The sequence below is a fragment of the Tupaia chinensis genome, unplaced genomic scaffold (genome assembly GCF_000334495.1).
Source record: "Tupaia chinensis unplaced genomic scaffold, TupChi_1.0 Scaffold000061_1, whole genome shotgun sequence".
In the NCBI taxonomy this organism is placed as follows: Eukaryota; Metazoa; Chordata; class Mammalia; order Scandentia; family Tupaiidae; genus Tupaia; species Tupaia belangeri.
Window position 1 is genome coordinate 1,839,679 of NW_006159519.1, and position 17,566 is coordinate 1,857,244.

The 17,566-nt window shown below is 39.9% G+C and overlaps 1 protein-coding gene across 1 annotated transcript in view; it reads left to right on the forward strand.

Moving 5' to 3' along the window:
• Positions 1-17,566, forward strand: part of KAT6A (lysine acetyltransferase 6A) — a gene marked incomplete in the record, with an annotated part of 128,345 nt that overhangs the window by 70,594 nt on the left and 40,185 nt on the right. Inside the window, 4 exon segments of the mRNA XM_014592854.2 lie at positions 1,315-1,450; positions 2,844-3,160; positions 6,252-6,370; positions 14,676-14,791. Coding sequence (XP_014448340.1) covers positions 1,315-1,450; positions 2,844-3,160; positions 6,252-6,370; positions 14,676-14,791 — 688 coding nt within the window.

Below are 17,566 nucleotides of genomic sequence, written 5' to 3' on the forward strand. Positions count from 1 at the left end.
AAAAGGAAAGAAAGAAAGAAAAAAAGAAGCAGGGAGCACATTATTTTGAAATTTTTCAGAATTACAGGAAAGTGTCAGAAATAGTATGGAGAGCTTTTACTATCAGTATATCCTTTACATACCTTCCACTAATGCTGTTCCTGCAGTGACTGGACCAGAAAAATTAACGTTGACGTGACTTGATTAACTCATCTATTGACATGGTTTGATGAACTAATCTGTATACCTTACTTAAATTTCTGTCCTCAGCATCTCACATTACAGCTAGTTTTCTTATTTCCTTAGTTTCCTCCAGTCTGTGACAGTCCTTTGACCTTGTCTTTCTTGGTCTTGATACTTTGGAAGAGTGTTGGTCGTTATTTCATAGAAAATCTCCCAGTTTGGCTCAATTTGCCTGTTGCTTTCTTGTGATTAGATTGACGTGGTGAATTTTGACCAGAATACCACAGAAGCGATGAAGAGCCCTTCTCGGTGTGTGATAGCAGTGGCACGTAATAGTGACGTATCTAGTAGTCCTGTTAACTCTGCTCACTTGATACAGTGAGGAAACCTGACAGACACCTTACTGAAAGTTACTGTTTCCTCCCTTTCCCCTCGTTTTAGCATGTATCATCAATGGTTCTTACCTGTACTAATGTTGTGGTGTTTGCATAATGTTGGTTTTCTGTTTCCATCATTCTTCCTACATCCATTAATAACATTCTGCTGTGAGGAGAGCTATCCCTTTCTCCCATGCATTTATTCATTCAGTCATTGAATCATTATGAACACATGGATATTTACTTTAGTCTATGGGATGGCGCTACTCTGGCTAACTTTTGGCTTACATTGTCCCAGATTTGTCTATTGGGAACTTTTTCAGTTTGCCTCCTGTGTCCCTTTGACATGCTTCCATAGTTGTTTGAGCACATCTTTATTTTCTGGCATTGCAAGATGTTCTAGATTATCTTGTAATTTTCCTGCCTTGACCTGGAATCAATTATTGCTCAATAGAACTATATATATATTTTAAGTAGGATGTTAATTAGTCATTAACCAGTGTCTAGGCACTAGATACGGAGCATTTGTACCTGAGGGTCAGTGGACTTGAGCAGTATGCAGGCTCAAAGTATATGTGAGCCCCTCCCAGTTATGTGTAGAACTTGGTGTGTATGGCATATGTTTTCATGTTTTTTTTCCTGAGGGGCTTTTATCAAATTGACTATCAGATGACAGTCAGCCTTAAAGAGGTTAAGATCCTGACTTAGACGATCTGAAATCTCTTGGTGGATTTGTGTCTGTTGTGTTTTTATGTGGGGTTGTTTTTCTTTATAGGCATGTGGATATGTCAAATATGTCGACCTAGGAAAAAAGGACGAAAACTTCTACAAAAGAAGGCAGCACAGATAAAACGACGCTATGCTAATCCAATAGGACGTCCCAAAAACAGGTTAAAGAAACAAAACACGGTGTAAGTTGTACTTGTGGCAAGGTGAGGGGAGAAAAGGATAGGGTCCTCTCTATAGTGTAGGATTCTCTTGTTTTCTTTATGAAAAAAATTTCCATTGTTATAGTCAACACTTTTATTTAATAATAATGACTAACACCTTTCAAGCCCTTACCAAACTGCTAGGCACTGTTTGAAGTACTTTACATATGTTAAATGACTTAATTCTCCCAGAAGTGTGAGTGCTCTTATTACTTCTGTTTTTCAAAGGAGGAAACAAAGGCCTTTAGGGCATGGAGAAATGAACTTGCACAAGTGTATGTAGTAAGAATTGCACTGGGATTAAAAGCCAAGTAGTCTGGGACCAAAGTCTGATTCTTTTAACTACTGCCTTATATATTGGGTCATCGGAAAGGTCATGATGCATTTTTGCACAGAAAAACATAGAAAAAAATAAACCATGACTTTTCCAACAACCCAATAGTGTCTCTTATATATCTAAAAAAAATAAATAAATAAGAAAAAAAAGAGGGGAAAGAAAAATTTAGCATTTCACAAGTTCTTCTGATCTAGTGTCAGTTCTTTATGAGGTGTACAAAACACCGGAGAGGTTCGAAGTCCCATTTTTTAATGTTGTACTGATATAAAATAATTCAAATGTTTTCATTTATTAGCAGAAATCAGAAATCGTGGACTAGGAAACTGAGCTATGTCTGGAGGAGGTGGGGCCAGACTTAGGGGTTAATTTGGTCCTCTTGAATATCATAGAGATAGAGATGATATAAAAAATCTCTTGAGGCCTGTGAAGCTCTCTTTATTCTCAAAGGCTGTCCCCGCCTTTTCTACACTTCAGACTATCACAGAGATGACACACTGCAGCAAGCAGGCGTTAGCAGTTTGATATGTGCAGACCCAGTATTGCAGACTACATTTTCATCTTAAATCAAACTTTAATTTTTCTGTGAAATGCTCTTTTGGTTCCTGACTTTCATCCTTGAATTTAGAGGTGAAAGTGTAACTGAGTTGGTGCAGAGATCAGAGTATTATGGGACTTGAGACCTGGAAGCACGTTAGTTGTTCTCTGGTCCAACTCTCATTTTGCACATGTTTAGAGAGGATGTGGTTTGTCCAAGATGTGCAGCTAGTAAGTGGCAGAGTTATAACTTGAACACATCTTTTGACTCCTGTCCTTGGGTTCTTTTCACTATAAAGTAACTAGATTTCCCAGAAATAAATGTTTGTAATAATAATATTACTTCTCATTCATATACTATTTATAGTTTAAGAACATTCTTAATAATATAGTCTTTTAAAATAAAGCTGTAGGTTGTTTACTAATTATGTGTTATACATTAAATAGCAACCTTACAAAGATTTATTTTTAATAGTTACTCTTTTTCCCTGTTTGATTTTTTAGATCAAAAGGTCCCTTCAGCAAAGTTCGAACTGGCCCTGGAAGGGGCCGAAAACGGAAAATCACTCTCTCCAGCCAGTCAGCATCATCATCAGAAGAGGGATATTTAGAGCGAATAGATGGCTTGGACTTCTGCAGAGATGGCAGTGTCCCCTTGAAGTTCAACAAGAAAACCAAAGGGCTTATTGATGGCCTTACCAAATTCTTTACCCCTTCCCCGGATGGGCGGAAAGCACGAGGGGAAGTGGTAGACTACTCTGAGCAATACAGAATCAGGAAAAAAGGCAGCAGAAAATCAAGCACTTCAGATTGGCCTACAGGTAAAAGTCAGAACAAACGTAGATGCAGAAAGTATTTTGAAAGTGTATTATTTGGATTAACACTAATTATCTAGAATAGATTTATCTTTGATTATCAAAATTGGTTATGGAATATAAGAATATATAAGAGATACGTATTTACAGGACCAGCAGTTGGCGTAATGGCTCTGTTGCTGGACTCCCACGTAGTCGACGGTGGTTCGAGTCCTGGACCCAGTGGCTTAAACTTACGCCAGGCACGTGTGCATGCATGCCCAAGATCCCAAGAGGAGAATGGAGAAGGGATTGTGGTGTGGCCATTCCCCCCAGGGGTGATTTCTTGTTTTCTGTCTCTCTGTCTGTCTCTGTCTTTCTGGCGAGTGCACGCCTCCTGTAGCAAAAACCTCCCCCTTCCCTCCCCCACCAAAAAAGATACGTATTTAGATAACATTAAGGTGTGTTAACTTGGCAAGAATTTAGAGGCTTGAGATGAAGTTGCAGAATGGACCAATAATTGCTCTTAGGCAAAAGGAAGCTGCTTTTTTGGTAGATCCGTAGAAAATCTACCTACAGAAATTTGGACTGTAATGTTGAATCAGGTGTAAATTTACATTTCCTAAATTATTGGTAAGTCACATTCTGAACACCATAATGCTTGCTTTATTCCCAGAAGAAAGGTAGACTGGAGATGGTAAAATGCTGTTCATGCAAATATAAAGAAAAGGCCAAGAGGGAGGTAGGCGGGGTTTACAGCGGACCTTATTGAGGACCTGCCAGTTTTGTGTGAACCAGGGGGTCTGCATTCCTGGTGTCTGTGTCAAGGTCGCACCGGCCATTCTTAAGCAGTGAAGGTCATGACAGCCATTTTGATGTGGGCGGCTCCCCACAGCTTGCTTTATTCCCAGAAGAATGGTAGACTGGAGATGGTAAAATGCTGTTCATGCAAATATAAAGAAAAGGCCAAAATATATACAATACAATAAGGTTATTGATTTTTATGTTTTAGAACTCAGCAAGTATGGTTGTAAATGTTCATGGATTACACTTAGAGAACCACAGCTCTAGACTCTGTGTATGTATCAGGCCAAGTTCCCTTGATTTCAAAGTAGAAAACATCTGTGGAGAGAACTTAATCATGTAGCAGATAATTCAAATCAGAGGAGAAGAATTTAAATAGCTGTGCAGATAATTGAAGCTGAAAATAGTCTCATTGCTGAGCCTCGAGTTTAGAGAGTCTAACCCTGTGAAGGAAGTGGAAAGGACTCTGAGGCGATAGAAGAATGAGAATGAACTCTTTTGGATACAGGACCAAAGTTGCAGTGTCTCATCTTTGCATGAGAATATCTAAACTTTCAATTGTTTTTTTCCTTGACCATCCCATTGGTGAGCGATTATACTCATGGCTCTTCACTCCTGTTTATACAAAGTGTCTTCCTAAAGTTCATGGAATAGATGCATTAAGAAAAACTATGCATGGATTTCAAAAAAATTTTTTGCATTCAAATGAGTATTTTAATTCTCTTTTTCCACAACCTTTTTGAAGGTCCCCTAGTATAAATGGTTAATTGGTTCGGTGCGGAAGAAAAATTCCCTATTATTTTCAGGTTTCCCATTTTATCCTTTATTTCTCACCAGAGTGACAATCAGCGAATTATTTTTTAAGCATTCAAGACTTTTCATGTTTTTATCAGCCATGCATTCTGCAGGTAAGATCTAGTCCAAACATTTTTATCTAAAAGAATACGCAGTCCATTTAAGTTTGAATTAACCTCAAAGCAAATCCTAATAGAAGATGTTTTTGATTAACCTGTTTTTACTGGAGGTGGTTAATCAGAAGCATCTAGTGGAAACTCTTAGAAATAGGAATTGTTAAGAGCAAATACATAGTAAATTATGTAGAGAACCAGTATTGACTCTCAGCCTTGGTGTGAGCATTTGTTTTGATAGACTCTGTCATTTTCTTTATGAATTGTAGCATTTAAGGGACCATTTGTACATCATCTGATGCAGCTCTACCTCGTGCTGGGCTTGCTCTGTGCCTGCAACCATCCATGTCGTGCACTAGGGGGCATTAAAGTGACATCAGACCCCGAGGTTCTACTCTGTTTTTTCCTCTTCCAGTTCGGTAATATTGCCCACAGCGAGTCCTTGTCCTTTTTCATCTTGTTCTAAATAAACACCAGACAGCCTATGTGTGTAGTGAATTTGACAAGAAGTGCCACTGGTTAGTCTTTTTTAGCTAGACTCATGTAAAGAGGAAATGAGGCCATCAGCAGTGTCACCTTCAAATGCAAAAGCTAATGATCCGCAAATACTCTCTTCCCTCATTTTTCTGCTCAGTTGAAGAAAATCCATAATTTAGTGACTGATTTTTGTCATGTCTCATACTTAGCAAAGGATTATCATCTGTGATCCTCGGGTTTGTGCACTTTGAAAGGGCATTCACTGTGAAGGGAATTGTTAGTACTTCCTGACATCAGTGAAGGTAGCTATTTCCAAGATGATCTTTTTGAATATTGCTGCAGTAATCTCTTACTGAAAGAATCATACTGATGCTATTTCAAAGTAAATCTTATACTCCTCAGACTTCATTTTACTTTTGTATGTATTAAAATATCATCTTTTTTTTTTTAATTGCCCAAGGGGGCATGTACTTACCAGAGGAAAGAGCGTGAAAGGAGGGGAGACCCTCCTCAATGGGGCATGGTCATGACATATTCCTTTCTCCATTTCTCCATCCTGCTGGAATTATGCGCATGGATGCACATGTGCCCATTGTGTTTTTTAAGTCCCTGGGGCTGGTGACTCTTAACTGTGGTTAACTTTGTAGGATCCAGCTACCTAACCAGTAGACTATAGGGCCAGCCCCAAATGTGATCTCATTTTAATGAAGTTTAAATTTAGTTACATAATGTTTAATTCAGGGTTTTTGCTAAAAGGCAGATATAATCTGTGAGTATCATCTTTCTGGAAGTTACTTTACAGCTCTCCTCTTCATTACTTAAATAGTAGTAGAGATTTGGCATTGCAGTAAAGACCCTGACATGTTTTCTGGTGTACGCATTAAACGAAGGCCAGCACAGTAACATGTGAGCCCTTTCTTTATGTGCAGACAATCAGGATGGCTGGGATGGCAAGCAAGAAAGTGAGGAGCGGCTCTTCGGGAGCCAGGAAGTCATGACCGAGAAAGATATGGAATTATTTCGTGATATCCAAGAACAAGCGCTGCAGGTAAAGTTGGATGTTCAGGTTGGACGATCACACAATTTGTTCATGCATGAGAAACACGATTTATTATAGTGCTCGTAAAGCAGTAACCACAGTTATCTGCCTGGTCTGAGAAGAGGTACAGTCTCTGTGTGTATGTAGTTCTGTTGGTTACGGTATTCCTTTCAAATTCTTGACAAACCAACTGTGTTGGTTTTGCTGATAAACACCTTGCTTTCACTACCAGTATTAAATGAGTTTGGTTTATTTATTTTCTCTCTTATTGTATGAAGAAGAGTTTGAGATTTGACAAAAACAACAACAAATACGAAGCTTCTTGTAAGTGATAAAACCCCTATATTTGTTATTTGAGAATGAGGCGTAAGTATTTCTGCCTCAGGCCTCTATGACACATGCGAGATGTAAGCGTGGAGACAGGATGGGTGCTAGGCTGGGTGCTAGAGATGCTGGAGAGAATGACAGAACGCTTCCCTCAAGTGTAGTCTGGAGAGGCTCGCAAATAACTAATTTTATTAATATGAAAAGTTCAGTTATAGACAACATGAGGTTTTGGGACCATAGGGAAACAAGATTCTCCTCTGCCTGGGGAGATCAGTGGAGGATTCATTGAAGGGTCTTAAAGAATACGTAGGATTTTATCAGGGTAACAGGAAATGAGTCCCCTATAATCAGAAGGAACAGAAGTGAAGATGGAACAGACTGAAGATAAACAAAAAGCATGCTTAATTGTGGGAATTAGGGTAAAAAACATAGCTGTAGAAAATTGTAGGACGTAAAATCGGAAAAGTTTGCAGCAGCTGTATCATAAAGGGCCTTCTAGATTATGTTCATTTACCCTGTCTTTCCCATCTTTGCCACCAGCCAATTCACAAGGTAAGCCAAGGGGAGCCCTCCCTCAGAATTTACAAGGTTGCTGCTGGTGATTCCATATGATTCTTTAGATCAAGAGACCCCTTGGTAAATATACTATTTATGTCTATCATTGCTTCAGTATTTGGAACAACAAAGATAGCACCATAAATACTGAGCAAAGCATTTATTCAGCATTCCACCATTATTACGGTTTAACAGCACTGGCTCTGAGTCAGATAGACCTGCATTCAAGTCTTGGTTTATCATTCCCTAACTTATAATTTAGGCAAGTTGATCAACATCTCAAGGCCTGTTTCCTTTCCTTTTAAGAAGTAAACCAAGTGTCATGGATATAATCTATAGTAGAAATCTATACGAAGCTTAGTGGGGACCCAATGGAGAGAGGAGTTAAATTTTTCCTGACTAGAAGAACGTTTTTCTCCCTAACTTGCAGGCATAATGCCAGTATCCCTTTACTTCTTATTATTCGTGTATATTCATTGACTGGTATTCTACTGTAAGGACGAGTTTTTCTTCCCATTTGTTTGTTCATTTTGTTTAGACTCACAGATTCTTACCGTATGGGTTATAATCCTTTGCTTAAATTATTCCACATTTGGACCAGGGGAGCTTCTTTTAACTTCCTCCTGTGTTCTTTTGACATGTCTCCATCATTTCTATTTGCTTCTGGGTGCAGGAAGATGTTCTAGGCCAGCCTCCTCAGTGTAAGGGACCAGCCTCATGGAAGACAGGCCTTCCACACATGAGGCAAGGTTGGTCCCAGGATGTCCCAGGGTACCACATCTACTGTGCACCCCATTTCTACCACTAACACGTTGCCTTGGTCTGATACCTGTCCATGGCCCGAGGACTGGGGACACTTATTCTAGGCTCTTACTGTTCTAGCTGTAAACCCCTGGTTCCTCTTAGTGAAGCTTGAGAGTACATGGTCACTCCATCTTTATACTTCAGCTTAGACATGAAGAGATGTTTTCCTTGATTTTCTCTCTCTCTCCTGTACTTCATGTTCAGTCCATCAGCAAATCCTCACGGCCCTGCCCTCAGAATATGATTACTTAGTACTACTTCCGAGCACCATCATCTCTGGCTTGGGCTGCTTTCAGTCTCCAGACTAATTTCCTTGTTTGTACTTTTTGCCCCTTGCCCCAGTCTTTATTCTTTTTTTTTTTTTTTTTTCTCACATTTTCGCTATAAGGTGCATGTGCTCACCAAAGCAAGACAGACGGGGAAAGTGAGAAATCACCCCCCGGGGGGGTGGCCACACCACAATCCTCTTTTCCAGTTCTTCTCTCAAGAGTTTGGATACTCACAGACACGTGCCTGTCATGTTTTTCAAGCCACCAGGTCTGGGGCTCCAACTGCAGAGTTGACCATGTGGGATCCAGCACCTTAATCACCATGCCTCCTGCTGACCCTATAGTCTATATTCTTTATAAAACCACTTTGCAAGCTTTTTCAGTGATCTAATGAAAGAAGATGGTAGCTTAGACTAGAGAGGTGGCTGTAGAAATGACAAAGTAGTAGATGGATTTAGAATTTATTTTGGAGATGGAGTCAGCAGAACTTAATAGATTTGAGAGGTTATTAAAGATTACTTTTAGGTTCCCTGACTTAATGTAATAGAGAAGGTAGTTTGAAGCCAATTGGAAAGGTTAGTGTTGACTGGACAAGAGGATGTTTTGAATAATAAAAGGGTTCATAAAGATAATGCAAAAGTCATTTTGAGAACATATAGATGACTTAGTAGAAGGTACATCCACCTGTGTTTCAAAAATTTTTCAGGAAGATTTATTACAAGGTCTTAGTCTTCACAGTTGTACCAATAATGACAGATGATAAAGGAGTTAATACTGCAATTGATCCAACAGAACCTATTTTTTACTGATGCCTACCATGGTTTAGAAACTATGCCAGGTATGAGAGCGCTAAGTAAGACATACTTTTTTTCAATTAGAGTTTACAGTATAGAAGGAAACTTACCCAGAAATACATACCCAAATGTTATTCGCTCTTAATGATTATCTAGAGTGAAAAACAAAGACAAAAACAATCAAAATCAGCATTAAAATTAGTTTGGAAATATTATATATGCTATGTGGTGAAATTTATGTAAAAATGATTAAGTAGAATATTATCTAAGACAAGAATTACTGGAATTTTTTCAAGTTTTTTTTTCGCCAAAAAAAGGCAAGCCATTAATCGGTTTTGATTTTTTTCTTTTGGAATTACATGCAGTATAGGGGAATTAAAGGATAGTTTGCCTGTTACTGTGTTCTGTCGTTAGCCATACAACATACACATCTATAAAGTAAAAAAAACTCTCTTCAAAAAGAAAAAGTTTTGTAATAATAGGTTTTTGCTTCAGAAATATATTTCAACTCTGATCTTACAAGCTTCAAGGAAATGATTTTTCTTAAAAGGTCATCAGCAGAAAGAGGCATCTGTGTTCTGCTCATTACATTGGAGCATGGCGGCCTTCTTGAATGATTGAGTAGTAGAATTATTTTTACCTAAAATATCAGCAAAGAGCACATTGTATTTCCACACTAATTTTAATGCTTTCTGCATTTGGTGGTTATTGTTATTTTGCTTATAGAAAGTTAGAGCATTTTTGAAATCTGTGGACTATTAAAGTAGTTCTGCATAAGGAGTTATACAGTAAAAATGGAGTATGCTAGGTGAAGTGACTTTATTAACTCAGGAGGTAGGTGGTGACCCCATTTCATGTATGAGGAAGCTTTTAGTCAAGTGACTCCCTAAATTGTGTGTTGCAACTGGTAGTAGCAGAGCTGGAATTAAAACGTAGGCCTTGCACCAAGCCTATGTATATGGCACAGTGCTTATTCACTGTGTGGGGGGTACCAGATCCATGTGGCTGACCGTGGTTCAAATCCTGATCCCCATGACCCAAAAAACATGTAGGTTCTTCGTGTGTACCTAACATCCTGATGGGATGGAAGAATGGAAGAAAAAGGATTGCAGTGTGACCAGGCCCTTTGGGGAGTTCTTTCTCTCGCCTTCTCTATCTCTATATCTGTCTCTCTTTCTTGGTGCAAGTTTGTGCCCTGTGGCAAAAAAAGTTAGGCCTGCATGACAGAAAAATCGACTTCTTTTGAGGGCTGAAAAATATTTCCTTGTCAGTTTATACCACACACTGTTTACCCAGCCATCCGTCACCACGCAGAGGTGCTTCCCCCCCTCTGTTACCGTGCATGGAGTTGCCTTGAGCATTGGTGTACACATATCTGCTCAGGGACCTGCATTTCTTTGTTTCCAGGATGTACCTAGGAGTGGAATTGCTGGGTCATGTAGTAATTGTGTTTAATTTTTGAGGAGCTACCATGCTGTTTTCCACAGTAGCTGCACTGTTTCACATTTCTACCAGCAGTGGGACGAGATCCTCATTTCTCCTCGTCCTCACCAGCACTTGTTATTTACTGGTGTTTTGTTCTGATCATCACCACCCTAATGGATTTGAAGTAGTATCTCATTGTGCTTTGATTTGCATTTCCCTAATGACTAGCTCATTTCTTTTCTTTTCTTTTCTTTTTTTTTTTTTGGAGAGTTTTTTTTGCTACAGGGCACGTGCACTTGCCAGACAGACAGAGAGACAGAAAGCGAGAAATCACCCCCCAGAGGGGATGGCCACGCCGCAATCCCTTCTCCTTTATTCTCCTCTCGGGATCTTGGGCACGCACGCACACGCACCTGGCATGAGTTTAAGCCACCAGGTCCAAGACTCGAACCGCGGTCGACTACGTGGGAGTCCAGCGACATAGCCATTATGCTAACTGCTGATCCCTACTAAAGAAATTTTAAGGTATCTAGTTGTGGGTGCCACCCTAAATCCAACAGGACTGTTGACTTACTGCGTATGTATGGATGTAATTCTGTTCCACAATTGGAAATACTCAGAAATACAGAATGTATTTATTCCGAGAGTTTGGGATAAGAGTTCATGGATTTGCAACATCCTTTCTTTGGAAAACTTAAGTTCCCTTTTTTTTTTTTTTTCCACTCACAAAGTTTTGGAATTCAGTGCATTAATAATTTGAGGGCTGCCTGTATTTTCTATCTCACCTCTACCCATTTTGTTCTTTTCTGTTGTTGTTTGTTTTGTTTTGCTTCACTCTTATAATCCTGCCTAGGTGTTTTGCTTCTGAACCTCTGTGAGTCTTGTTTCTCTTACCTGTGAAGTGGGTGTTTCAGGGATGGGTTATGGGAACTAAATGAGAACAGTTGTGAGGCTCAGCACCTGCCCCTGGCAGTAGGCACTCCACAGTTGAGGGTTCTCTTCAATTCTTAGCATTGTCCACTCTGGAACATATGAACTCATTCTTACATACCTCTTTCATCATGTAACTTCTAATCCCTACTGCAATTACTTATTATAGCATTTTGTGTTTGAATGAAAGCATTCAAATACCTGAAAGACATCTCCTCTCCCCAAATTTCAGTCTCATGGTGATAATAAGGGCTAGTCCTAACATCCTATTCTCACCTCCAAAATGTCATTCCTGTAGAGAATGGAGAGGAAGGTGGAAGGTGCACCCTAACAGAGGAAGGGGAAGGGGGCCAGGCTGTGTTAACATAGCTCGTACCCCATCTGGAGGTGGGGTCCCACCAGAGTGGCCGCTGTGTTAGAAACCGGGTTAGGCAAGTCATGTCGTGGAGGCTGAGCTGCTATAAAAGAGTGATAATCTTTTCTTATAAACTGCTTGGAGTACAAATTCCACTATCGAGAAACAGGCCTGTTTAACATTTCTTTGGGTTTAGTCCAGTTATTTGTGCATTTAGCCCCAATTCATTAGATTAGAAGGTCAATTCTGGCCTGGAATATATGTCATCAATTTGGCATATCCAAATGAGGAAGAGAGAGGCAGGCTGAGCTTGATTACAGGTTTAAATATACATATATATTTTTTTTCCCTCCTGGTTATATTAGATACTTGCTGCTTTGGAAAAATCACATTTAATGGAAGTATTTTGGCTGAAATGAATAAAATCCCCTAGCAGAGGTGTTGTTGCAGTTCAGAGGTGACAGTGATTTCGGTGTGCACTGGGTTAACGAGCGGTTTTGCTCTCACCTGCTCCTCCCCAAGTGGAGCCTTGTTACCTTGGAAGCCTTAGTGAAGGGCAGTACCCTTGCTCTGGAGGCTTGCAGGCTGGCCCAAGGGAGCTGGAGCAGTGGAAGACACGCAGGTGTGCGCATGTGCCAGAGCGCCACAGGGTGCCGAGGTGAGGGTGGCTGTGGGCTGAGGGAGAGTGCCACAAGTCTCGTTCTGTACGAACACCTTAGCTGCAGCCATGTGCAAACAGCTGTACTGGAACTGGATAGCCACTTTCACGTCGGGCATCCGCCTGGAAGACGGGCCACTGAAGCAGCTCTCCCGCTGCAGGCCGTGCCACAGCAGGTGCAGTTCAGCGGTGCGCTTCCCACGGAGCCTTGCCCCGGGAAGTTAGGTCGGGTTTCTGGTACTGGGCTATTTTCCTTTCTGCTGTTCTGGCCGTGAAGGTAGATGAAAAGATGCTACTGTACAAATTAGAATATTTGATACTAGAATCCAAAGAGCAGCCTTTTAAAAATCTTGTGAAGTTCTGTTTTGGTTTTGAGAAATGGAAAAATTCTTACTTTAACTCCGTGTTGTGTGTTCTTTCTTGTTTTTGCATTCGGAGGCACCCCAGTACTGCTTGGTATTATCAGTTTACCTAACTAGTAGAAGATGTTTGTCTTTTGTTTTGAGGTGTCTAAGGAAGAGCTTGAGGTTTCCCTTGGCTGTATTCCAGTTTGAAACCTGAGATAAGTCCCGTGGCCTTTTACAAAAGGGAACGGTTAGAAGACCAGGGAGCGTTCTCAAATGAGTTGTGGTGAACAGGCTTCTTTCTTATAAATGAACTTATATACAACCAGTGAGTAAAAATCTCTCATCTTTTTAGTTTTGTTATATGTATATGCATCTATGGGCTCCAACAAGGGACTTTTAAATGATCTCTCAGTGATCTTTTTTAAAAATTTGCTATAGGGCATGTACAGTCACCAGAGAGAGAGAGAGAGAGAGAGGGAGAAAGCAAGCCCTACCACTGGGGGATGTCCACACACAGTCCCTTCTCAGGGTTTTGAGCATGCATGCACGCGGGCCCCGCATGTTATTCAGGCTGCCAAGCCTAGGGCTCGAACTGTGCAGTCGACCATGTGAGATCCAACTGCCTTAGCCACCATGCCACCTGATGGGCCCTCTCATTGTTCTTTAAAGCATAAAGTTGAAGGATAATTTTGATTATCCTTTGATGAACTTATTAATACTTGATTAGGCTTTTAGCTTTCTTTTTGTTTTTAAACTTTATTATTTTTTGAAAGAATTATTTTTTTATTTAATTCCATTTGTTGTTATTATTTTTTTAATTTGACCAGAGAGAGAGAAAGGGAAAGGGAGAAAACAAGCCGTCAGGTCAAGGACTTGAACTGCAGTCGGTCATGTGGGAATCCAGCACCTTTAACCACCACGCCACCTGCCAGCTCCAAGGCTTGTAGCTTTCTTCTTGCTACTTCATATTTGTGGAGCATTTGTGATAAATACACATATGCACATATGTATATAAGTATTGGCCGCTAAATTGAGTGCAAAGCAAATCGAATTGTCCTTGAATTTAAGGCTTTAAAAACTTACCTTTTATCTTTAGTAGTGGCTTATATTTGGTAGTGTGAAAGTCAAGCAAATCGTAAAAGCTTTTAAAGTTACTCTTTTCTATAGTTATTTAGATTATTGCAGGGATGGGGCGGCGTAGAGATTGTGTTCATTATAAACAGAAAGTGGACAGAAAGGATAATCTGTGTACTACAAAGTATTTTTCTGTGGTAAAACCCGTGCAGGACCACTAAAGTGAAGGAGATTTTAGGTAGAGTGTGAAATGCATCAGAGGTGCTCTTGATACTTGTTTTGTCATATCCTTTTTATATTGTTCTTCAAATCTACTCTTCCAGTCCAGAAAACCCTAATTTTCTATATGTGCTTACATATTCAGGAGGTGGTTTCCACGTGGGCTGAGGCCACACGTGCAGCACCTTGTCAAGTATGCAGCATGCCCTACCCCTTTTCAGATGTTTATCCTCTGTCTTCAAGTTCTTGTAATTTCTGTTTAATAACTGAGTGTTTAAGGGAGTGAGTTTAGTTGAGGAAATATTCTGTGTTATTAAAAACAGAAAATTCAGTGATACCAACTGCATTTGCTTCCAAGTGATTGATTAGCATTTTTATTCTATATCTGGCTATCCTATTTAAGCAATAACACATCTTGTTTCAAAACTTGTTAGCTGTTTCTGGCTTTTTTGTTGTTCTGTAGAATCCTCAGAAAATAACATTTAGATGTAGAAATTTGTTGTTAACTCATATATCTAACTTAGCTAACTTTTGTAATGTATTTCTTGACTGCACAGAAAGTTGGAGTGACTGGTCCCCCTGATCCACAAGTTCGCTGTCCCTCTGTCATTGAGTTTGGGAAATATGAAATTCACACCTGGTACTCCTCCCCATATCCTCAAGAATACTCAAGGTATGTTTTAAGAGATGCTTTACCTTCTGTTTTAGATTCATAGAACTGTAGAATTGGAAGGGACCTTGAAGAAGTTTTGGTCCAGTTCATCTTTTTCCATGTAAGGAAACCAGGGGGCTCTGACGTGTCCCTAACAGCAGCCTGTTTCAGCACACGCTCAATCCCAGTTGACTTCAGACTCTCCCTGTGCTCTGCCCAGAAACTGGTGAAAATGCGAAACCTGTCACATGGCCACAATGACAGGGGCACTTTTTCTTTAACAGGGATTGGTCTTTACTAGCAATTTCTGAAAAAGAAAAAAGGGAGAGATCCTTATATATTAGCAATAAATAAGTTTCGCTCAAGTAGCCTTCAATCTAAATTTCTCTAATCTAATAGACTAGTAAATGGTTTGTTTTCCCAGGAATAATTGGACAAATGGAATAAAATTATATATAAATAGCTTGAGTTTCCAGATATGAAAGTTAACTACTCACCAGTTTTGGGGACAAGGCAGGGTGGAGCCAGATTGGTTTCCTGACTCAGCTCTGACAGCAGAAGCAGAAGTTACCCAGCTACTCTGGGCCTCAGCGTCCGCATCTATACACTAGGGAAGCTGGTCGTACATGTCGCAGAGGGTTATTGATAAAGCTAGATGAGCTAAACCCTGAGTCACTTAGGAAACGGTATGTTTTCGGTTATTCTCCCTTTAAGGGTGAAATTAAAAATGAAGTAATATCATAAAAAATTAAGCACTGGTCGGGAACCAGCAGTTAGCTTAGTAATGGCTATGTCGCTGGACTCCCATGTAGTCGACCGCGGTTCACGTCCCGGACCCGGTGGCTTAAAACTCACGCCGGGCACGTGTGCGTGCGTGCCCAAGATCCCGAGAGGAGAATGGAGGAGAAGGGATTGCGGCGTGACCATCCCCCCTGTGGGGTGATTTCTCGCTTTCTGTCTCTATGTCTCTGTCTGTCTGGCGAGCGCACGCGCCCTACAGTGAAAATCCCTCCAAAAAAAAAAAATTAAGCACTGGTTTATCATTTGCATATAGCAGTCATATTAATGCTCTCTAATCTGCAAACTACTTATGTCTCAGTTTCCCACTTAGCAATGTTACAAGGAGTAATAGCTGGTAGTGTTCTGTTCCAAAGAACGTATGTTCCAAGTATTCTCATTATATAAACTTTTACCTGTCTTTTACACATTTTCTGTCTTTAATATTAGCAAAATTAATTGTTACAGCATTTACTTTATAATATGTAGAGTGCTTTAACATGGGTTTTTTCTGAGAACATAGGGATAGGCCAGTGTAGTTGCTAAAGGACCATCCATTAAAACTCAGTATCTTGTTGTTTTTCTTTCCATATAATGTAATAACTTGTTTAAGCAGGAAAATAGGAGCACAGAAACTATGACAGTTACTGACCTCAGTGAAGAAGAGACAACCACAAAAGAGGAAAAAGCAGAACTCCAGTAAACTAACATGCAAGCTTATGAAAGAAAAGTTAAGAGCCATTTGCTGTAGGGTCATTTAGCCCCAAACACGGTAGTATATCTTCAAGGCAGCACTCTGTGTTAATTAATAATTAACAATTAATTAATAATCCGAGTATGTCAAGAGAGGACTAAATTACATTTATATATATTAGGTTATCTGGAAAGTCACGACATATTTTTCTGTGTTTTTCTATACAAAAAATGGGACAGGACTTTCCCAACAATCCAATGTATATAAAAATATACTTTTACATATCTGTTAAAAGAAGGTAGGAAAGAGCTTAACTCCCTGCAGAATCCAGGTGTTCAAGGTAAGTCATTCCTCAGAGTTCTGGATAGCTAAGGTCTTGTATGATCAAGGAAAAGTATGCTGAGGAATTCATTTCCTAATTAGGTTTAAAATAAATTATTGCAGTCATTACTTCAGTGAGCTCTTAGCAGTCTGTCCACATTACAGGACGCCCCAGCTTAGAGAAGAACGCTTATTCAGCCCCTGTCCCAACTGCTCCAGGGTCGTGTGCAGACATACTGGAGGGAAAACAAAACAGGTGCCTGTTTCTTCCACGCCGGGCAGGGGCAGGCCATCATGGAGTAGGAAGTAGAAGAGCCAGAGCGTGATGAGAATGGAACCCTGAACTGTTGTCTTTTAAGACAGTAAAAGGATTCATTAAAATACTGCTTTCTGCTCTGATGAGGCTGTTGCTAGAAGCAGGTGTGAGGGAACTGGCTATCAGTACAGGAATAAGTGTTGCCAGCAGAAAATAACCAAGGAAAACAAAGATAGGAATTGTACTGGAGAGCAGAAACAAGGCAGGAACTGTAAATTTCATCATCTCCCTTAAGCAGAATTGCATTGTCTGTACATTTCTTGTGTGTAGGGTTCCTTGAGTTTCCATTAGAAAATATCCCGTAATTTACCAGGTTCTTTATTAATACAACTTTTTCTATCTATGTGTTCTTAGTTCTCTTAGTTACATTAGCTACTCATATCTATTTGAGCTTAGGCTGTTTTATTTCTGAGTTATTTTAGATTTCAGTTGACTAAAATAGAGATTTTATATTTTTCAAATAATAAACTTCTTTCTTTAATTGTAATGTGTATTTATTTTCTTTTGCTAAATTGCTTTTATTTTTAAAGGTTTTGAACAACTTTTTTAAAAAAATTCAGATCCCGGGGGTGGCAGGTTGCATGGCGGTTAGGGGCATTGGACTCCCACATGGCCAACTGGTTTGAGTCCCAGACTTGGCGGCTTGCTTTCTCACTTTCTCTCTCTCTCTCTCACTCTCTGTCACTCT